This window comes from Littorina saxatilis, linkage group LG2, assembly GCF_037325665.1.
Source record: "Littorina saxatilis isolate snail1 linkage group LG2, US_GU_Lsax_2.0, whole genome shotgun sequence".
In the NCBI taxonomy this organism is placed as follows: Eukaryota; Metazoa; Mollusca; class Gastropoda; order Littorinimorpha; family Littorinidae; genus Littorina; species Littorina saxatilis.
The window spans coordinates 24,117,390-24,140,905 of record NC_090246.1 but is presented as its reverse complement, the minus strand read 5'-3'; the positions used below and the strand labels follow the sequence as shown (position 1 = coordinate 24,140,905).

The 23,516-nt window shown below is 42.7% G+C and overlaps 1 protein-coding gene across 1 annotated transcript in view; it reads left to right on the top strand.

Moving 5' to 3' along the window:
- Positions 1-23,516, top strand: part of LOC138958544 (BMP-binding endothelial regulator protein-like) — a gene marked incomplete in the record, with an annotated part of 99,534 nt that overhangs the window by 46,969 nt on the left and 29,049 nt on the right. Inside the window, 2 exon segments of the mRNA XM_070329745.1 lie at positions 22,115-22,217; positions 22,950-23,032. Of these exon segments, the coding sequence (XP_070185846.1) occupies positions 22,115-22,217; positions 22,950-23,032 (186 nt within the window).

Sequence of the window (23,516 nt, the reverse complement as noted above, 5' to 3'; positions counted from 1 at the left end):
GTCTGTGCAAATAGGCGATTTCGGTCCACGAGGGAAAACATAATTGCAATGCCCTGATACCATCACCCATTACTGATCACGTGCCACTTTGAAATATGTATCCTAAACATGACAAGTTCGCAGTATGATCAAAGCAATTTCAATACACTTGGGGAAAATCTCCCGTATAAAACCAGTATACTGTTCTATGGATGTAACCTAACATTTTAAAAAGATAGGTACAACTGACAAGTATGCTGAAAATTGGCATCGTCGAGACAATGTCAATGCACTGGGAAAACATGTCAACCGTTGCCGTATAAACTCAGATATAACTATGCAACGTAGACCGTATAAGTGACACAGTCGTTGACAAATTAGCATCAAAGTGGCCATTTCAATACACAAGGGACAAATAACTGTCCGCCGCCTCAGGCCCACAGACAGACTGATGGTACTTCAATGGCGGACACGCATAACGCGTCATAGCGATTTCTCATGTATCATCTCTTAGCGACAGCATGGACAGCGAATGCATGGGATGATACGCAGGTGCAGACACTCTGATGGGCGTTGGAGAGCGGCTGGTGGGACAAAATAGACATACAGTGTTTACAGCCGCAGATGGGACAACAAAGACTTGATTGGTTGACCTTGATGTGCTCCGTGTCTATCTTTCCCTGTCCTTGTGTCTGTCTGTCTGTCTGTCTGTCTGTCTGTCTGTCTGTCTGTCTGTCTGTCTGTCTGTCTGTCTGTCTGTCTTTCTCTGTCTCTCTCTCTTGATCTAACTCCCCCTCTCTGTCTGTCTGTCTGTCTGTCTGTCTGTCTGTCTGTCTGTCTCTCTCTCTCTCTGTCTCTCTCTCTCTCTCTCTCTCTCTCTCTCTCTCTCTCTCTCTCTCTCTCTCTCTCTCTCTCTCTCTCTCTTGTTGTCCCATCCCCAGTCTGTTTACAATTATTCTCTGTATATGTTCGCAGGACAGGTTGGAAGATTAGGCTAAGCCTAAAACCTTTATCCTTATGTAATAAAGTTCTGAGTTCTGAGTTCTCTCTCTCTCTCACACACATACTCTCTCTCACTCTCACTCTCTCTCTCTCTCGCTCTCTCTCTCTCTCTCTCTCTCTCTCTCTCTCTCTCTCTCTCTCTCTCTCTCTCTCTCTCTCTCTGTGTCTCTCTTTCTCTCTGTCTCTCTCTGTCTCTCTGTCTGTCTGTCTCTCTATCTCTCTCTCTCTCTCTCTCTCTCTCTCTCTCTCTCTCTCTCTCTGTGTCTCTCTTTCTCTCTGTCTCTCTCTGTCTCTCTGTCTGTCTGTCTCTCTCTCTCTCTCTCTCTCTCTCTCTCTCTCTCTGTGTCTCTCTTTCTCTCTGTCTCTCTCTGTCTCTCTTTCTGTCTCTCTCTCTCTCTGTCTCTCTCTCTCTCTCTCTCTCTCTCTCTCTCTCTCTCTCTCTCTCTCTCTCTCTCTCTCTCTCTCTCTCTCCCCTCTCGTTCACTTAGACACTGCTTTCCTTCAATCATTGTATTTTCTCCCATGTTTAATGGCCTTTGTTCTCCTGGCTGTTTTGCCGACTTGTGATTCATGAACTTGCAATTATTCATTTGAAGTATCCTTTTTTTCGTGTCTCTATTTCTTCTGTCTATTGTGTTTAAAACAAAACAAAAGACAGAAAATCGTATAAAGAAATCATCTTCAAATGCTCATGCTAATTGTCTGGAAGTTTGAGCGAGATTGCTTCTTGTAGTATGCGAAGTTGAGCAACATTCGTGTTAAAGTGTATTTGCGACATATGGAATCTGTTTCTTTGTAGTCTTTGCTGACCTAAAACTCTTAAGCCATACGTTTGCCAAAACACTGGTAGATGTTGCTTTTGAAACTTGTATTTCAAATGAGTCAAGTTTTTATAGCTACGCAACTTGTCTATTTTAAGTAACATTCAACGCCATGAAAGTGGTTTGACTGCTGGCACGTTGATGTTCGTTTATTGCATTTTAGTTTTATCCTTAAAATATATCATTTTATCACGGTTGACAGTTTTATTTGAATGTGTGCGTTTCAAGAAATAAGCGGGAAAAAGGCCAGTGGCATTCGGTATCTGTGCTTGAAAAGTGGGCCCTATATTCATTAAACACCAAATTGTATGCGCGTATCCCTTCGCTTGCAGTGATTGACGTTTAGCTTAAAACTTTTGTCATTAAGTTCTATATTTTCATGTTGTCTTTGTTTTTTTTAATTCTGTTTTTTTCCCCCATTTAACCATATATTCAACGTTTTTTGAAACAACATTTATCCCCTGTCTGTTTTGCAGGCATCAACGTTTCACTTTGTTTGGGTGTTGTTCTGAGTTTAAGAAGGAACAAAAATGATCCTTATATTTGTAAACTGCAAGCGCTGATGGCTTCCATGGACAATCTATCTATCTATCTATCTATCTATCTATCTATCTATCTATCTATCTATCTATCTATCTATCTATCTATCTATCTATCTATCTATCTATCTATCTATCTATCTATCTATCTATCCATCCATCCATCCATCCATCCATCCATCCATCCATCCATCCATCCATCCATCCATCCATCCATCCATCCATCCATCCATCCATCTATCTATCTATCTATCTATCTATCTATCTACCTACCTACCTACCTACCTGCACAATTCATACAGGTCTATCTATACCTACCTATCGCATCGAATTTTCAAGTTTTAGCGATTAAATCTCCATAGTTCTCGGTCAGTCTGTGTGTCTTTTTGTCTGCCTATCTTGCTGGCTTGTATGGAGAGAAACAACACACAAACAAACTAGGTAAAGTTCATTATCACAAAATATTGTTTCAACATTTTCTCCTGCTACGAAAACCTTTAAAACGACTGAGGAATCTCGCATGTACACAAGCGGATTGCGGCTCGTGGCTTTTTATGGCTTTGATAGGAAACTAGCCATCAATATTATCTCTTGTTGTGTTCAGCCCCCTCGTTCTTATAAGCCCACCCCCAACCCACACAACCCGGCCTCAACCCCCCACCCCCCACCCCCCCACCCCCCACCCCCTAAACCCTCCATCCCACCCCTCCTACCCCAACTCGTGCTCTTAACCTGTTGTGCCCCTCTCTCCCGTTGTCGCCAGTCTCAGACGACGCAGACATTAAGTGTTGCCCTTTGACCCACCTTTAAGAATATCTCTTAGTTCACAGGGGACTAGAGGTCTAGTATATAGTAGGTAGCTTGAATCTGTAACTGTTCTGAGTTGTAGGTTATCATTCGAAATGTTGTCATATATATTTAATTTTTTTCCCTTCTTGTCATATTTTTTTTTCCTTGTTCAACTATTTTCATTTTCGTCTTTACACCCCCGGTATAGGGGTGTGTATAGGTTTCGCTCGATGTGTTTGTTTGTGTTCGCATAATTTTATAGATCTCAAGAATGAACGGACCGATCGTCACCAAACTTGGTGAACAGGTTCTATACATTCCTGAGACGGTCCTTACAAAAATTGGGACCAGTCAAACACACGGTTAGGGAGTTATTGGTGGATTAAGATTCTACAAGGACTTATAGAGGGACATATTAATGGTCAAAGGGAAATAACCTTCTCAGTTGGTGGCAGTGAGAATGGTAAGGACGGGGGTGTTTTTCCTACCTCGGAGGAATTTCTTGTTGTTATTACTTTCTTCTTTTTTCATGTTTTTTTGTTTTTTTAAGTTGTTGATGTGCTTCTGATTTCCTGTGTTTGACATATCATGCTTTCATTCCACAGGAGTTTGTGTACATGCAGGCTCATTGTCGTAAATGAAACTGAAAAGTTTTAAGCATTGTACAGCTGTGTGAAGATCAAGGAAGTACGAAAATCATGCCAAGAATAGGTAGATGCAGTTAAAATAAAAAGCTCACAATTCTCGTCAATTCCTCTTTAACTAGCGAACCAGCAAATCAACTCCCTAATGGACCAAGCACCGTAGGACAGAAGCATCATCGATCAACTCCTCCACAGCATCAGTCTCTAGAGAGTCTTGAAAGGTTTTTTTCCCACACGATTTCGTTGCGTAACTGCAGAATATCGACACTACAAAAATGTAAGACAATGACCCTTTTAGTGGCTCTGTCAGACAAGGTAAAGAGGCTGTGTAACATAATAATGAAAAAGAGAACACAGGCACTTAGGCTCCGCATTTGCCCGATGCTTAGTGTACATTGTTGGCCAAAGCTATAATTCAAAGCTCTCCTGCGTGTATCATCTCTCGCTAAGCCCGTGCAAATACCCCTAAACGCAAGTTAAACAGCCCCAAAGTAGTATTATTTACACGACCTGTCTTTGTTTTCATAGTCAGCCTAGTCTACGTCTAAAGACAGCCCTTAACTCCACGTCTCTGTGTTAAGCCGGCGTCTTTTCTTTTCGTCTTGCATTCTTGCACAGACAATAAATCACAGAAGAGATGCACGATTTTTGTCTTCACTTGTGGCTCTTACGCTAGCTGTTTGTTAATAAGTTTTATCGTAAAGGTGTTTTTTTATTTGTTGACGAGTCACGACTAAATCTGTTCCTCTGGTGACATCAAAATAATGTAAAATCACTGAGATAACAGCAAAAACAATAAAGCACAGATCCAACTTGTAATTTGTTGGTGCTGTTGATGGCTGTGTCCACTGAGAGAATGAAAGAGAGACAGACAGACAGATAGACAGAGAGCGAGAGAAAAATACATAGACAGTGAGAGACAATGACAATGACAATGACAATTCTTTATTTAACGAGGGTAATATAGAATAAGAAGTGATTTGCCCGTTTACATCTGGCCCTCGCCCTAAAGAGGGACTAATCTACAATGTCTAAAGGGGGAGGGAGGGAGAGAGAGGGCCTAGGGGAGAGAGAGAGAGAGAGAGAGAGGGAGAGAGAGAGAGAGATAGAGAGAGAGGGAGAGAGAGAGAGGGCGAGAGAGAGAGAGAGAGAGAGAGAGAGGAGAGAGAGAGAGAGAGAGAGAGAGAGAGACAAGGAGAGAGAGATAGACAAGGAGAGACAGACAGACAAACAGACCCCCAAAAAACGACAAATAGACACAGAAAAGGGAGAACAAAATCTCCAGGTAGGTGGGTGGCCACAGATGATGGCTATTTCCACGTCCCATGCCGACTCTACTTGTTGGAAGATGTTTCCCTGATCCGGCCACAGGGAGGTTTTCTTTTTCTCTTTTTCTTGTTTAGTTCATTTTCCCCGAAGTAAAGGCAAGGGGTACGTAAATACTTACAACGTGTAGCTGGAAGTACTAAATCACTAGTATATATCACATGCAGTCTTTAAAACTCTGTACCTCACAAATCTGTTTTTCTTCTCTTTTTAGTTGTCTTCACATTTAAAATGCTGCCAGGCACTGAACGGCTTTTGACAGAAAATTATGATAATCAGTAAGTTATAAGTGACAAAGAAGAGTAAAATGAACTGTTATTATTGTCTGGTTTTGTGTGTGTGTATGTGTGTGTCTACCTTTTTTTCTTTCTGGCTTCCTTTTTTTCTGTCTGCATTTCTGTGGGTTTTTAGTTTATTCGTTCTCTCTCTCTTTCTTTATTTCCTTCTTTCTTTGTCTCTGTATTTATTTCTTCCTTGTTTTGCCTCTTTCGTTTCCCACCAACGAAGTTTGGTGGCAAAAAAAGGAGAGGTAGGTGCGCCGAACTGTAAGAGATACATATAGTAATGCATGAGGTACAGAGCTGACCAGGAGGGCACCAGATGATAGCTATTTCTCTCGGTCCCACTGTTGGCTGCATTTGTAGGAAGATGTTCCTCTGATCTGACCAGTGGGAGAAGTGTTTCCCTGGATCCTTGCTTTTTTCCCTTTCTTTTGGACAGGTAGACAGGACGTGACACATTATGTGTCGCTACAAGAAACCGGGAATTGTAGTAATACGCAAATTAGTTAAAACACAAATAAAAGCAAACAAATGCGCAAAACTGACACAGTTGGCGAAGGCTTTCAATTTCTCCCGCTCACAATCGTATATTATTACTCACACTTCTGTAATCATCACTTGAAAAGCGAGAATGAAAACAAGCATGATTAAATGCTTTACAAAACTTATTTCTTCTCTTTCTTTCTATCTCTCTGTCTCTACTTGATTTTTAACTTTTGCTACAAGTGCGCCTTGCAACTGAACGGAACTCAGCAGAAAACTAAGGTAAATAACAAGTGGAAAAGTCGTATGCGCTCCTTTTTGTCTTCCTCCCTTCCTTCAAACGAAAAAAAAATGGAGGCACATAAAAAGGGTCTTGGACAGGTAGGTGGAGAGATAGTACAGCCGAACCTGCCTTGGCGATCACCTCTCGATAACGACCACCTGCCCTCAAAAACTACCCTATAAAGGGCCCTCGACTAGATTTAGTTCAGTTTGCTGTGTAGTTTACCTTTTCATAGCGACCACCTGTCTATAATGACTACTTTTGGTCGGTTCCTTGACTGGTCGTTATTGACAGGCTTTTGGTCGGTTCCTTGACTGGTCGTTATTGACAGGCTTTGGGTCGGTTCCTAGGCCGGTCGTTGTAGACAGGTTCAACTGTAGAACATGTGTTACGGTAGTGCTGAACCGGGAGGGTACCAGATGATGGCTATTTCTCTGGGTCCCCCTGCTGGCTGCACTTGTAGGAAGATGTTCCTCTGATCTGACCAGTGAGAGTTGTGTTTCCTCGCCCTCCTCATCGCAAAGTCTTTTGTTGTCCAGTCTCTTGCTCTGCGAGGCGGGCTGAACAAAATGTTTGCACTTGTTTGCTTTGCATCTCCAGGGGGTTTGGTTTCCTTCGTGCATAGGGATGTTAAGGGTGTTTGGGAGGTATTTGGGTGTGTAGGTGGGTGGGGTTGACGAGGGATGTGGTTTGGTTGGACGGGGGGGGGGGGGGGGGTGTGATTGTGCGTGTTTTTGTGTTGTGGCCATCTGTTGCTGTATCCATTTCTACATTTTGTTAAGTTTTGACTATTTTATTTTAACATAGACTGGGAATCGAGACGAGGGAGGTGGTGGTGGTGGTGGTGGTGGTGGTGGTGGTGGTGTGTGTGTGTGTGTGTGTGTGTGTGTGTGTGTGTGTGTGTGTGTGTGTGTGAGAGAGAGAGAGAGGGGGTGCGAGGGAGGGGCGGGCAAGGATACTTAGCTAGGCTTTGTTTTGTTTCGTCTCATTCACTGGTAAATAAACGAAAACGCAGGCGGTAGCATGGTTAACAGTCAGTTATATTGTTGCGTCAGAAAAACAAAAATCAAAACAAAAACAAAACCATGGACACAACAATAACACCACCACCACCCCAACTGATAGATAACCCGCAACCACCCCCACCCCCACCCCACACACACACACACACACACCCGCCCCCCCCCCAAAAAAAAAACACACACACACACACACACAAAAACACCAAACAAAACAAACACACACACACACACACACACACACACACACACACACACACACACACACACACACACACACCAGGTAATCCAGACCACAGCTACTGATCTACACACACCCACACCCAACACTCACCAATACCTATCTATCCCCCTGTTGAAGTCCCGACTCGAGCACGGGCAGGCATTATATGGCCCGGGTACACACGCCGGATAGACAGCCCTCAAACAAGTACCCGGCGCCAGGCCTTGGCTCGCGCTTGTCGTGCAAGTGCCGATAAATTAAGCGTCGTCGTTCCAACGGCCAAACGCGCTGCCGCTGGATTAGCGGAAAGACTACAATCACCGACTTCGGCTTTTGATAGAGCCGGCGGCTATATGGTATGGTGGGAGTATCTGTAGGCGCTTTCAAATGAAGACGGGAACGAGACTTTTTCGTTTAACATGCAAACAGCGGTAGGCGACGTGTCTCTGAAAGTAATGGTCCAATCGGCGAAAAACAACTTTCACGGACTAAAGTGTTTGATAGATGCCGCAAGATACGTTTGGGGTATCTGTAGATGGTTAAAATAAAGACGGGAACTTGAACGAGAACGATACCTGGAGGGCACTGGAAGAACGCTTTTCACTCCTGTAAACTTGTCCCAAAGACTACTACCACCGACCGCTTCGGCTTTTGCTATGACGGATTATCTCCAGAGGGTTTAAAATGCCTGCTGGGACCTGAACAAGAACATGACTGACATGATGGAAAATGCAAAAATACCCATGCGCTATGTCGTCTGTTTGTGAAGGATTAGCTGAAGAACTACGATCACCGACTTCGGCTTTTGATGAAGCGGCTGTAGAATCTTTGCCAGGTTATATCTGTATGGGCTTTAAAACGACGACGGGAATCTGAACAGGGGGCTGGGAAATGCGAGTAGCGTATACGTCATATTTATATCATCTACGGTCGTACAGCCGTTCTTCGTACAACAGTCACATGCACTCACATGAGATTGAAGATCCCCCCCCCCCCCCCCCCCCCCCAATGTTTTTTTTAGTTTTTTTTTAATTCGATATTCATATTTCCTGCAGACAGGTGGACACTTGTTTCAACAGCAAAAACTTTCTTACGACAGATACGAAAAAAGTGCCGAAACATCAGTGTGCTGTCTGTACCAAGAATGGATGTGCCCGAATTGCGTTTTTTCATACTACATGATTGTAATGTAGGAAAAGATTAACATTATTCTGCATGAAAAGTCGGCATCTGCTCGTCTATCCTCGTGTACCGTGCATGTATGTGGCATGCGGAAACTGGAAAGCTTAGAAAAAAGCTTCCTGCAGTAAAGACAAATGTCCAACCTTTTCTCGATACGCATTTGCCACATCATTACCACTGTTTTTCAGTGCTGTGTCATTTGTCCACTTCGCCGCCAGTAGAACTTCATTTGCCAAGAGCAGTGGGACTGATGACTTTTCTCTAAGTGCTCTGGCCAGATGAAGTTCTGCTAGCGTCAACGTGGACAAATTGTGCAGACAGGACAACCTGCTAAGACTGCGGTAGATACACTTATCGAGAAAAGGACGGCTCGCGCTCTCTCTCTCTCTCTCTCTCTCTCTCTCTCTCTCTCTCTCTCTCTCTCTCTCTCTCTCTCTCTCTCTCTCTCTCTCTCTCTCTTCCCCGCCCTCTCTCTCTCTCTCTCTCTCTTCTCTCTCTCTCTCTCTTTTTCTCTCTCTCTCTCTCTCTCTCTCTCTCTCTCTCTCTCTCTCTCTCTCTCTCTCTCTCTCTCTCTCTCTCTCTCTCTCTCTCTCTCTCTCTCTCTCTTGTCACGTTCATCAAGCTTTTTCTTCGTCCATTGGCCAAATAAGTGTCAAGAATGCGGAATAGGTACAGTGCTATAGTGGTACTATATATATTTTCCAAGCATCGGTTGCAAGTATACTTACAAGCAGAAAGACGTGGATACATTTTGTAACTGGTCAACACACGTGCACAGATTCGATATTTACTTCTAAGCCAGAGACCATGAAAAGGTTTAGTACACGTGCATCGCGGACATATTTTGCTTGTGAATTACAATGATGACAATGACAAGTTGACTCGTGACTCCTTAATAACATATTTTGTGTTGGCGCCGTGGTTTGAATTCAGAAACGTATATTCAGAAGTCCTCTTAAAAAATGAATTTATTTTTGAATCGATGTTCTTCCGATACTGTGCGAAAAAAATGCAGTTAACTGTATAGAGACCAATGACAGTATTTCTCCGCAGCTTATTAAATTCTGGCAACTTGTCTGGGATTGAAAACCTCCAATAAAATATCAGTTCGTGTATATTTTGCATTGACAACCTTCTTGCCGCCCTGACATTGCAGCCAGTGTTTGCTGAACTATTACCTCGCTTTCCGTTACTTAAAAAGAAAAAGAAAAAAAAATAGGTAGAAGTTTAGGATTTGAAAGACAAGTTTTGGAGTTTACAAAAAGATTCCTTGTAATAGATCTGTCAGGCCAAGAGATTGCTTCTACACACACGATCTCCCAATAATGCACGAGATCCTCAGTGGTTTATTTTTAGTGGCACTGTTCAGAAATAATTGCCATCCTTGTGAGATGGACAGAGGATGTTACTGACACAATAGCTTGGGTAAATACAGTTTTATATCTGTCCTTAGATAACATTTCTAGCCTAACTTTTATTGATGCCATCAGTTTGTGCTCTCCGAAATAATGTTCAGAACTTTTGGTTTGGTTCTGTTATCCTGTAAATTAACATGTTACCGTTAGTTCATCCTTCTCCAGTTTCTTCGTTGTTCGAGGAAGAACATGGTAAATAGAAGTCTCGGCAATCCCCGTCTGATAACGACCGAAGCTGAATACCGTCAGTCCAGGAAAGACGCGCCCATTGAGATATTTCTAACACGTCCACGCGAAAGATCGGACCAAAAAACAAAGAAAAAACGCCTTTTGTCGTTTTGATTTTCGATCCCTCGTTGACGGATGTAAAATTGGCTCTGAAGCAGATGAATAACTCTTTTGCACGGAACAACTAAATTAGCCCCCCCCCCCCCCCCCTTCCTCCCACCCAAAAAATCGAAACCTCTGCTTTGTCAGGTATCCAAAGTGTTCCCAAGTCCCACTGGATTGCTCTCGCACATGTTCTCACCTACGTGGGACGTGGCCGGCTAAATCTAGGTATAAAGTGGAAGCAATGGGCATGAAATCTTGTTCTTCCAATTACTTTAACTCTGTTTTACCTGTGAAATCCTTCTTCAATGAAAAAGTCTTGCTAACAATATTCCACTGATACATGTTAAAGAACAGTGTCCGAAAGTTTAGAAAGTTGTTGCAAGGTACCAAATTGTGCGCACGTTGATAATCATGACCGTTTGTTGAAACTGCATGAGGTAGGCCTACAATCATTGTGAAAAACTAAACTCTTGACTTAAGAATTCGATTTATTGCGTAAACCCGAATATTCTGTTCAATGGGCGTACTACATGGCAGACTGCTGACAGAAGAGAGAAAGAGTTAATTTCGGACACAGTTTTTTTTTGATTTTTATTCAATGCAGATTGCTTCTTCTCTTGTCTATTCTCAAAACTCAAGTTTTTGCGTTGCTGCTTCTTCAAACCGGAATCCACCTAATTTTCAGAGATATACATGGGTTGGAATTTCAGCTGAAAACATCACAATCGGAAAGAAAAGCATCATCATAAGGTGCTTTTTTTCAAGTTTTTAAAAAGGACATACAAACATACACACAGCGTACTGCTTTCAACGTGAATTCCACAGCAAAGAAGGGAATCAACTCTGAAGGACAAATCGCTTTCCGTCAGAGTTGCCCCTGAGATATGACGTTTACACAAGACCTGTGACTCGCCTTGTGTGACACTCAAATAAATACTGAAACTTGTGCTTTGCGCTGTCCTTACTGATGACAAGGAGTTGTTAAGTGCGTCAGTGTATGTGCGAGTATGTCTGTCTGTGTATTTGTGAGTATGCAGGCCATGTTTTGTACGAGGGTTTTTTCTACTGGTGGTGGAAGTGTGTCATGTGTTTTTAGTGTCTGTTTTTATTGTTAATTGTCTGTATGTCAGCCGCCTTCCCTGTCTCTGCTTGTGGTTAGAATTAAGTGGTTCTGGCCGTGTGTGTGTGTGTGTGTGTGTGTGTGTGTGTGTGTGTGTGTCTGTGTGTTTTATTCCGCGTTTGCAAAGGCATGCGCAGTTGCACCAATATATTTATCACCCTGGAATTTCATCAGGAACCTTTTGTTTAGCAGAGCTCAGCAATTCCAGGCCTCTTTGATCCAACGTAATGAAGGTTGGAGCAGCAACAACAACAACAACAACAAACGAATAAAGGAAAAGAAAGGGCAAGAATTTCACTGAAAAACAGGATTAAAAGAAAAAGCTCGGAATAAACAAACCATCAGTCGAACAGGGTGACCTCTCGACTGTACGTATCAAGGTTCATAATGAATGAGAGTGCATCCTAGAAGCGGTCTTAATTTGCACGCAGCCGCTAGGTCGCGGCGCCGAGGAGTCAGCCCCTATCCATTGGCCCCAGACAACCTGGACAGACGTAAAAATGTCTTGGGTGGTGGCTCTTTGTTCTAGTGATTGATACTAGCTGTATGTTGTTGGCTGGAGAGGGAGGAAGAGGGGGGAGGGAGGGGGGGTAGAAATAAGAGCTTTTGCAGTTATGCTATTAGCCTAAGACGAAGCAAAAAGTGTTGTAGTAAAAAAAAAAAACACGCACGCTCGCACACACACACACACACACACACACACTTACGCGCGCGCGCGCACGCACGCATGCACACACACACACACGCGCACACACACACACACACACACACACGCACGCACGCACGCACGCACACACACACACACACACACACACACACGCACGCATGCACGCACGCACGCACACACACACACACACACACACACACACACTCACACATACACATACACACACACTCACACACACTCACACACACACACACACACACAGACACACACACTCACACACACACACATACGCACAAACGGAGGCGCCGACAAAAACAGACATAAAGACTAGAGAGAGAGAGAGAGAGAGAGAGAGAGAGAGAGAGAGAGAGAGAGAGAGAAAGAGAGAGAGAGACACAGACAGACAGACAGACAGACAGACAGACAGACAGACAGACAGACAGACACAGACAGACAGACAGACAAAGACAGAGAGAGACAGACATAAGGGGAAATAGAGAGTGAGAGTGTGTATTGCTCTTTCCTCAACAAATGTATCCAAAGATAATCACTTTGTTATAATATTAAGCAGTTGATTTTATATTGGGACATTTTTGTGAGCCCATTGAGCTTTAGAAAAATGTGCGGTACGCTGAATTAATTTTGTTCCTTGGTCATACGTCAAAAATACAAATGATGACATCGACAATGTTTGCAAAAGTAGATCTATGTGTCTATTCTATAATGTGATTTGTGGTTTATTTCTGCACATCCGTCAGGTGTGTGTTACTTTATTCTCTTCAGGGTGTCAAATTCTATTTGTAGAATTATTTTGGTATTGTTTGCATAGTTTTTTGCGTCTTTTTTTTCTCACTATTTTTGTCCTCGGGCCGTTGACTAAACATTTCTATAGCATTGTGTATCGCGGCTTTCTGTTTCATTGCTTTTTATTGTTCATGCATTATTCATGCAGCACCCTGCGTTAATCTCCGTTTCGCCATTTTTGGTCCTCGATTATTTGCGAAGGAATGCCTTGTCTGATACCATGTGTGTGCTTTGTTGTACTATTGTTGCTCTAGGATTATCTAGGCGTTAATTATAAAGCATTCGACATTGGTCTCTTTTATCTATTTTCATTCCGTTCGTTTGTTATTTGCAGAGGAATGTGCACCAATTCACTCCAAACCAAATTAAGCAATAGCATATGTAGGGCATTAGAATTCCTATGTGAACGGAAATCGCGCTTCATTAAATGGCGCCAAAATGATCTTGCAGACAAAACAAGGGGCTCTGATTGTTTTAGGTATTATACAGGTTAAGGTCTTTCGTTCTAGCAATGTCTTCCGTACGTATGTGTCTTCCGGACTTACCTACCATGTGTGCTGTTAACGGTGCAAAGGATTATCAAACCACCCTTTATTTTCAAACGAAATTTAAACAGAGATGCTTTTCTTGTTTTAGTCGGGATATTGTGAAGATATGCAGCTAGGGTTCTTCTCTGAAACAGAAGTCTTGCTCAATTTTTAGGGCTCTCTTTTATTGAAAGATTACATTGAGAAAACAAGTTTTTGGGTTCAGGTTAACTGAGGCTCTTTTAAAACAAGTTCCTCCAACTTAAGAGGGAAAATGTAAGTTTTACGCCCTCACGGCAAAGCCATTAGGGGCATGTTACACGGGAAAACCCGGCTTTGTTCCAACTTAAAAGAAATCGTTCATGGTTAATTAATGCCTAACCTACTTATAATTCAAAAAACAACCAAACAGTGTAGCATTTAATATTTGTCGCTCACGTTTTCCTGCAAAGTTATACAACAGATGGTGATGAAAGAGATGGGGTAACTTGTCAGGTGTTGTTTGAAAGCAAGCTTAACGCAAGACAAAACCACATACAATGCACTGCGCGCGGAGCTTGGGTTCAAGCAAACTCTGAATCCATGGAGGCTGGGCAATTCACAGACACGCGAGGACACACAGACGGACACACAGACGGACACACGCATGGACACGCACACGGGTACACAAAAACAACTGCTAATGGTGACAGTAATCGTGGCATTGTTTAAAAGACGACGCACACAATTGTGTGATGTCTTGCGGGATTTTAGTTGCAGTAGACTCAGAAACAGTGGAAACCGAGATCTTTAATTTTAACAGGTGCCTTACAGGCCGTACCTGCAAAGCTGCATGTACCTGCTAATGATGAAAGTAATCAGGGCATTGTTTGAAACACGAGCGTCGCGGGGCCAAAACTTGCCCAGCTGGCTTTAGAAACAAACAAACCCTACATGGGGGCGTGGTCCCTTTGCTGCACTGTCCGCTCCCGACAAACATTCACACCACCACTTCCCCCAACGACTACCTCCCCCGTCCCCCCCCCCCCCCCCCCCCCACCTCTCCCGTCCTCCAGCGCCTGCCCATCTCCTCTCTCCCTTCTGCCGTGTGTAACATCGCCAGGCGTTGTTTGGGAAACACACATAGCAAGGATTAACATTTAAAGTGACTTATGTCAAGGCGTATTTATAAAATACACAGAGGAAGTTTTTAGCCAACGGTAAACCCCTCTTCTCTGTGTGTCAACAGTCGCGGCGCAGTTTTCATGCGCTACCTGCGACTACGTGCGTTGGAGAAGGGAGAGAGAGAGAGAGAGAGAGAGAGAGAGAGAGAGAGAGAGAGAGAGAGAGAGAGAGAGAGAGAGAGAGAGAGAGAGAGAGAAGAGAGAGAGAGAGAGAGAGAGAGACACACAGACAGACACACAGACAGACACACAGACACACAGACAGACACACAGACACACAGACAGACAGAGACAGGGAGACAGACAGAGAAAGAGACTGAGACGGATAGACAGAGACGGACAGACAGAGACGGACAGACAGAGACAGACAGACAGACAGGAACAGCCACAGAAAGACATAGAAACAAAGAGACAGATACGGGGAAGGGGTGAGAAAGGGACAGAGACGGAAACAACCAATACGTCTTTCATGAACAAAGGAACAAGCATTCAGATATATGTACGGGAGTGTGGCGTAGTTATTAGATAATCATTTTAGTATTACGATCTTTTGAAGTTTATCTTCAACCATAAGCTTTATTACTACAAATCAGTTTACATAACAAGCAATATCTCCACAACATAATGTGACAGTGCAGAGAAGTTATTTATTTTGTACATAAAAAGATAAATTAATAAATGTTTATAAATGAGTCATTCTATTACTGGAGCATAATTATGCTTTTAAGACGTAAATTTCTTTCCTTCTTGCATCATCCTGTCAGAAAGCTATTCTTGTATTCGTCTGGGCATTACGGCTGCAATGAAGACAAATTGTAATAGACAGACAGCGAGTTAAGACGTTTCTTTTGTAAAAAAAAGACATGTTCCTCATCTCAGAACATTTAAGAGAATTTTTCGATGCGGGGTTTTCCTATTTTCTTGCAGAACGACCGCTATGTTAATACGGAGAAATGGGTTGAACATGCAAACGTTTATGTGTCTATTATGTCCTATTGACCTAACGGTATACAATTATTAAACAAAGTCTGCACAGATGAGTTAAAAATTAGGACTAGCGGATGAGTCTCAATTTTTTCCTCTGTTGGTTTTGTTATTTGTTTGTTTGTTTGTTTATTTGTTTTTTGAAAGTTTGTTTTTGTGTGTCTTCTTTCTTTCTTCGGTTTGTTTCGCTTTGGCTCTGTGCCGGTGTGACGTTTTCATCTTTCGCCGTGTTGATATTTCGCTTCTCGGCCTCGTTGATCTAGTATAAACTCTACACTGAACAAAAAAACACCCTTCGATAGTACTGATGAGCGACCTTGTGTACCTTACATTCATGGGGCCAAATTTGTCCAACCAATTTGTTTTATTTAACTTAGAAATTTGATTCATCCTAAAATGTTTCCTTCTTACTCAAGGGACGTAACCACTCAGTACACGTTTTCGAAGAATGGCGGTTTTGGGGTTGAAATCTATTAAATTTTACCACCAATTTTCTTCACATGCAAGAAACTGACATGCTTTTCGTCCTTAAATAATTTCACTTCTTAATTTTACCAGGAAACAACATTTCAGTCTTGAGTATATGTCGAGGGGGAAATATGTACACAGGCGAAAGATGAAATCGCGACACCGGAGAGTATGCGTGCTTATCACCGTTCTTCCGCTTTTCCCGTTAATGTAGTTTTCTTCGTTCCTCCTCCTCCTTCTCTTCCGTCTGGCTCGTCTTCTCTTTCGTCTTGTCCGCCTCTTTGCAAGTCAGTGAAGTCAATGTCCCTAACCCCTATTCCCCACTCATATCTTATTCCCCGAAGTCGCTGGCTGTATAGGTAAAATCAATGTCTCTATACACGCCCGACACTTCCCAATCCCTCCTCTAAGTTCCTCCTCTAAGTTACCCCACCCTTACCCAACCCACCACCACGACCTCTCTCTCTCTGTCTCTCTAACCCCTCTTATACGGTTGCCGATTTATGGGGTATGGCGAGACGAAATAGACGACAGGGAGCCACCCTTCCTTTACGGACACGGAGTTTAGGACGACTGTGAGAGAGGCTCCCCCTTATCAAACCCTATTTTTTACGACTGCGCCGACTTTGGCCAACTTCAAAGGTGGTCCCCATGTTCGTAAACGAAGAGTTACGCCTCGCTATCATCCTCTGTCTTTGATTGATATAATCTTCTGGGCGTGATGAGGATCAGGGAAAGACTTAGCAGATGAAGAAGACGAGGAATAATTGCGTGCGCTCGGTGGAAACTGTCTTCAACTGTTCATTAACGATTGACGCCGTTGAAACTGCAGCGTAAAGTCTTTATCATGACAGGTTTTTTCTGTCCGTTAGTTTGCACTTCTTGATGTACTATTTTAAATGTAAGGTAAGATTCTCGCCTACCCAAAGTTTAAAAGACATCAAGGAAGAGACTGAAAATGCCAGTTCAAAATCAGGCCAATAAACAGTAGCTGCAGAAGTCTGCAGTATATGTTTCTCTTTCTGGACTCAAATATAGCTTCCTTCCGGCCTTTCTTCCTTCCTCCCTTCCTTCCTTCCTTCCTTCTTGGTGAAACGCGTCTTTTCTTTCCGTACTTTTCCCTGATGCTTGTCTTGATGCAGACTAGCGTGGTAAACGTATAGTGTGTTTTACATCCTGCGTCAAAGCATTGAGCCTGCATGAACTGACAGACAGTCCCGTCACACACCCCCCCCCCCCCCCGCCCCCCCTCCCCTCCATCTCCTTCCTCCCTTGTCCTCCCTCCCCGTAAATCGTCTCATTGAAAATAAAATCTGCAAACCTGAAACATCCGGGCTCCAGACAATGATTCATGTCAATATAAAATCAACGGTTGTGTCCATATCACATCTGTCCTTGTTCTAACCGAAACCACCCGAACCCATCTGCTCTGTTCTCGAACGGTCATTTTCTGGAAACCCAACACCAAAATCTGACACAAGAATTGAAGCTTATCACCGTTATTTGGCCGCACAAAAGAACACAAAGTGGGTTCGTTAGTCCTTAAAGCTAGTAATCAGAGTGACGGTAGCACAGCCCATAACCTACTTTTCACTGTTTTTGCCATTCATTGCCCAGTCGACACCCGTATAGTATGAAGGAAAAAAAAAGAAGAAGAAAAAAAGTGGGGCTGCGGGGGGGGGGGGGGGGGGAGGGTTGGGGGGGGGGGAGGAGGGCTACCAGATCGGTTTACCCCTTTCTGGTGTTCCAGCCAATCCATCAGTTTGCCTATGAATACAACCAGCTCTTTAAACGGGTCCATTACCCTTAATGAGGTCCTTCAAACGTCAAGAGGTCCGCAGGACGAAGAGACGTCAATCCGACGTGTGCGGGGGACGTCAGAGGGACGTGTCCACTCAACCACGTCATCTGGTAGCGGTGTGACACTGGCAGCCAGGGACCTTTGACACACACTTGGAAAGTTGAGATAATGCACTGAAGCTCTGAGACCGCTTTGGATTTTGATATGACAGGATAGTGATTATGAGCCGCTGTATAGATAATGCACTTTAGCTCAGAGTTTAGATTTAGATTTGACGGGATACAGTGAAACCCTCATTGTAAGACCTCGAAACACCTCAGAAAATCGGGGTTTAAAGAAGAGAGAGTCTTCAAATTGGGGTCAATTTACAGAAAATCTGGACAAAAGAAGGTCTGAAAAGGGGAAAGTCTCAAATCGGGATGTCTTAGCAGGAGGATTCCCCTGTAGAAATCACGAGTCGCTGTTTGTTTGTTTGTTTGCTTAACACCCAGCCGACCACGAAGGGCCATATCAGGGCGGTGCTGCTTTGACATATAACGTGCGCCACACACACAAGACAGAAGTCGCAGCACAGGCTTCGTGTCTAACCCAGTCACATTATTCTGACACCGGACCAACCAGTCCTAGCACTATCCCCATAATGCCAGACGCCAGGCGGAGCAGCCACTAGATTGCCAATTTTAAAGTCTTAGGTATGACCCGCCCGGGGTTCGAACCCACGACCTCCCGATCACGGGGCGGACGCCTTACCACTAGGCCAACCGTGCCGTGAGTCGCTGTAGATAATGCACTTGAGCTCAGTGTTTGGATTTTGATCTGACAGGGTAGTCGTTGCGATCCGCTCAGCCTTAAATCCGAAATGTATTTGATGGAGTTGTTTATATTTTCACTTCGTCGAAAGTATACTTACTGCATTATGCTTGAAGCCCTCGAGTTTTGAAGTTGATTTGATAAGGTGCTGTACTCTTACTTTTTTTCATTTTTTTCTTAGCTTGATTGCTATACTAGTGTGTGCTGAACGTTGATCTACATAAGAGACTAGAAATTCCAGGAGACTCATGTTGACCCGCAATTTGTAAAATGTTTTACAAATCACGTAAATCCGCCCGATATTTTTCTTGTCATCTCGAAAGTCGGGATAATAATGTCATTGTAAAGCGCTTGGAGCTTTTAGGTAAGCGCTCTATAAATTTCCATTATTATTATTATTATTATTATTAAGTCCAGGGATCTTATTAGCTTGGCGGTAATTACGATGTTGAGAATTTTTTTGAGAATTTGCGTGCACATGTTTGTGACGGACAAACAAATCTGCGCTTATCACGCTTCGAAATCGAATTATATAAAAAAATAACATGTGCAGATTTACTCACACACTGTCATTTTAATATGAATTTTTGTCTGGGATCCCTTTGTGGTTGACTGGGCTCTAAACAACAAATATTAATAATAAAAAAGGCATGTATTATTTTGTGGAATGCGGCTTTTTTAGAATTTTGTTTTGTTCTCACTATCATTTGCTTATGAAGATCATGATGTTGTTCTATTGCTTAGTCAGTCCTAGAAATAATGTCCTAGACCTGTCTTACCTTGCTGTTATCAGTATTTTTGCCCTCTTTCATTACGATGCTATGGTATTTCTGTGGGTCTCCACATGTGTTTGTTTATAAGGCGGAAGTGACCTCCCCTTGTACACAATAGGCCCTCAGAGGAAGCCTACGGACAGACTAGAATAGAACATGCACATAACACAGAATGTCTGCACAGCACACACACACACACAGCAATACAGCACACCGTCTTGTACCTCCTTCTGCCCTGCCGAAGTCGGGGTATCCTTTTTAATCCACCGAACAATTAATATCCACAGCCATGTGTGTCTCCTGCCTCCGAACACACACGCTACAGAGCTCGACTCGATGTGCGCAGTTTCGTATAAAAATTATTTTCCAAAATTCCCCACTGTGTTTTATAAAATAATCATATTATGAAAGCACATACATTTTTATCTTAGTTGTTATGTATTTATTGTTAGTAAACATCGGCATTATTCATGTTTTACTTTAAACGCAATCATTGTTATTTATAGATCACAGGCACCTGATGTAAGTAGGTCACACACGTGTAAATGTTGTGCCCAGTCCTTGTTTTTGTTTCTGTTATTATTTTAGTTAGCAGGTCTAGTTGAGCACGTATTAAGTATTATGTACCCACTACTATAGCTAGTTATTGTGCATTTTAGTTAATGGACTGATGATGTCATTTGTATGGAGTCGACGCACGTGCGAGGATATGTATGTGTGGGAGGGGGGGGGGCGCGGGAGATGGAAGCTTGCTGTATGTTATGTAATGTATATATTGTGTGTGATACGTGGAAATGTGATACTATTTATTTGCATGTATGATACAGGTACAAATGTGATAATTGTAGGCTTATACTAGTGATTACTGTGTGTGATACATGAAATGTGATATGAATGCTGTTTTTATATGTTATACTCTATACTTTCTCCCAAGCGCAAGACAAATTCTTCTATGAAAATTGAAGCCAATAAAATTTGAGTTGAGTTGAGTTGAGTTGAGTTGAGTTTTTTTTTTACATTTTTACAAATCGCGGTTTTAGGTTCGACGTAATTTTTAAAATGTTTTTACATTTTTACAAATCACAGGTTAACAACTCAGTCTCCGAGTTGATGGGACAGTCACTGGTGATTTCGATTCTTGTCTCTTCTGTGCGTGAAAATTTAATGTAATTTTTATTTGATGAAGCAGTTTTCTTTTCTGCGTTGGCTTGAGCTGTATTGTACTAAGAGGCAATGACTTTTACAATCGGGGTTTTGAAGTGCAAACTAATAGAGTATATCATCAGTTACTCTAATTTCCGTGGTCAAAAATAGTAATACATATAATTAGCAAACACGTCGTTTTCCTTCTCGATATTTCTTCAAAACACAAAAGTGTGTTTTTTTGGTCTAGATTGGATGAGTGTGTGAAATAATTGGGACCAAAAGAGAAACTAAGAGAGACAGAATGAAGCAGCAGACAGACAGATACTCACACACAAAAACACAAAACGACGTCGGGTACAGTCCACGTGTATATATTCAAATGCGATGGTCTTAACTAAATTGTCGGCAGGGCCTTAGAAAGAGAGAATGCTTTATGTCCAACAGGCTAAATATTTCGCCTCGGCCTTTCAAAACCGGGCCGGCTTTATAAAAGTACAGTCGGTCGGCGATTGGTCGGACCGAGAGGAGAGGCGAGTTTAGGAGGGATTAGTGGAACGGAGACAGTAGCGTTTACCCAGACTTGAGTTTTTACAAGGACGGCGACTCGCCGGGTTCAGGATTGTGCCTGTTCCCCGTTTCCCCTAAAACTTCATTGACGATGTTGGGATACTCGGCCCTATAAATATAGGACGGTGCCACAACACGATTAGGCATGTGCAGGACATTCTTTTAGTTTTGTGCTTCCCCCCTCCTTCGCCTGCCGTTTTGGTTTGTGGTAGTTGGTGGGTCGCAGTTGGTAGGTTGGGGGAAGGGGGACTGGTATTGAGGGGGGGGGGGGGTTGGTTTGGATTTGGATTAGGGCAGTGGTGGTGTTTGTCCAATGATTCACTGTTGATGACCGTTCACAGGTGGGAAAAACGGTGATAAATGCACCGCTTAGGCCTGTATCGCTAAAAAAAATATGGCATTTTACTGATTTATAAAATCAATTGAACACATGAATAATAATCGAATAAAATAAAAACAATTAGTAAATAGATGCATCATTTGTTTCTTCTTTTATATATAAAATCAATGTGTTTGTTTTTGCAAGTCAGCGTGTCAATTTAAAGCAGTCTTGGCCGGCAAGTCAACATTTCCTTTGTTCACTTGACCAACACCATGCAAAAATGATCGTTCACTTCAAATTAAAATGAGTCAGTATGGCCAATGACCGATATATGGCATTAACCTACAAGGTGTGAGAGCGTTCACGTCATAAAGTGCACATGATGATATTCCAAAGTTTAAGTGTCGTATTGTCTCCTTTTTTTGCAGTAGTGACTTTGATTTCCTATTAAAACCTTCGGCTTCGGCCGACGAAGATGACTCACACATACTGTAGATATGTCTCATTGGAGAGAATAAGCGTGTCTTCCAACAAGGCACAATTATCAGATATCTTATCATGTAAAAAAAAAAAAAAAAAAAAAAAAAGTTTTTTTAAACCCAGCTATTAAAGTTATTAGCGGTATTGATTCTTGATGTTTCAGAACTTACAAGTGGAATGCGAGAAGGTGCGATGCCTCAAACTGGAAGGCTGCCATGCTATTCTCTTCGGTCAACCCAACGACAGGTGCTGTGAGCAGTGCAAAGGTGAGTTTGGTGACTTTACTAGTTTATGCATTTAAATCTTCTTCTTCTGCCTTCCCAGTAATGCTAGACTGTCAATAACGTCTTCAGGACGAAGTCCACGGTCCGCCGCAGTGACTCTGCATTTCCCCTACAACTTCTCGTGGACCTCCATTGCACTGGGCCACGTCTGGCGTCTCAGGGCGTCAAGGTGTAGTGGGCAGGACTGCAGGGTGTGGTCAGCTGGAGTTTGAGGGCCAGTGCCGCATGGGCATTAGTCAATGCTGGCAATGTTTCATCTGTGAAGATAGGAGAGGAGCTGACAGCATCTTCCTCTCAATCTAAAGATGATGACTTGCGATGCAATGAAGAAGAAGTAAAAATTAAAGAACTTTTGCGTGAGTGTTGGTTTTAAACTGAACAATTGAAGTCATGACAAATAAAGTTAACAACAACAACAAAACTTATGAGAATTGTATTCACTTGAATGCTTTTTCGAAACGTGCTTTACGTGTTTTTAGTGAAATTATCATGTGACGGTAGAACTAAACATCATTATTATCATCAACATCATCATCATTTTAAACGTCGTCGTCATCGTAACCATCCACGTTTTCCTCCTCCTCCTCCTCCTCCTCCTCCTCCTCCTCCTCCTCCTCCTCCTCCTCCTCCTCCTCCTCCTCGTCTTCGGTGGTTATTGTCGTATCGCAGCATCTTCGGAGTAGCTGATTTCAATAAATGCTTACATTATTTCAGGCTGTAGAGCAAACGGGACAGACTACAGAAGCGGGGATATTTGGTCTCATCCTTCCGATCCGTGTCAGCGACGACATTGCAGGGTAAGTCACAAAATTGCGTAACCGTAACAGTTAAACAGACCTTGCCTTTGAGAAGGTGTGAAGTTCCTAATACATGTACCAGCATTGATGGAATAAATACTACGGAGTATGTCAATGGTAGTTGCTAACTTTTGCTCTAAGCTGATTTTGTTTATTCTGTGTCCTGTCGTATCGTGTCGCGTCGTGTATTGTGTTGTGTCGAGTTGTATAGATTGGGATGCCATCGTCTGGGCTAATCAATGTGATCTGAACAGAGCCGATCTGTCTTTTCTTTGATGCGGTATTGTGCCAAACGCATGTTATACGTTTTATGTTGTTCCGGCTCGACTTGATTTCACAAATTCGTCTTGTCACAGCAATGGAAGATCTTTGGTCGCTTTTGGTACTGCGTGTATCTTTTATTCTTTTAGTTCCCTGACATTGCATTTTACGGTCAAATTATAACGGTAATCAACATTACATCTTGGTAACCGTTACGGACGAA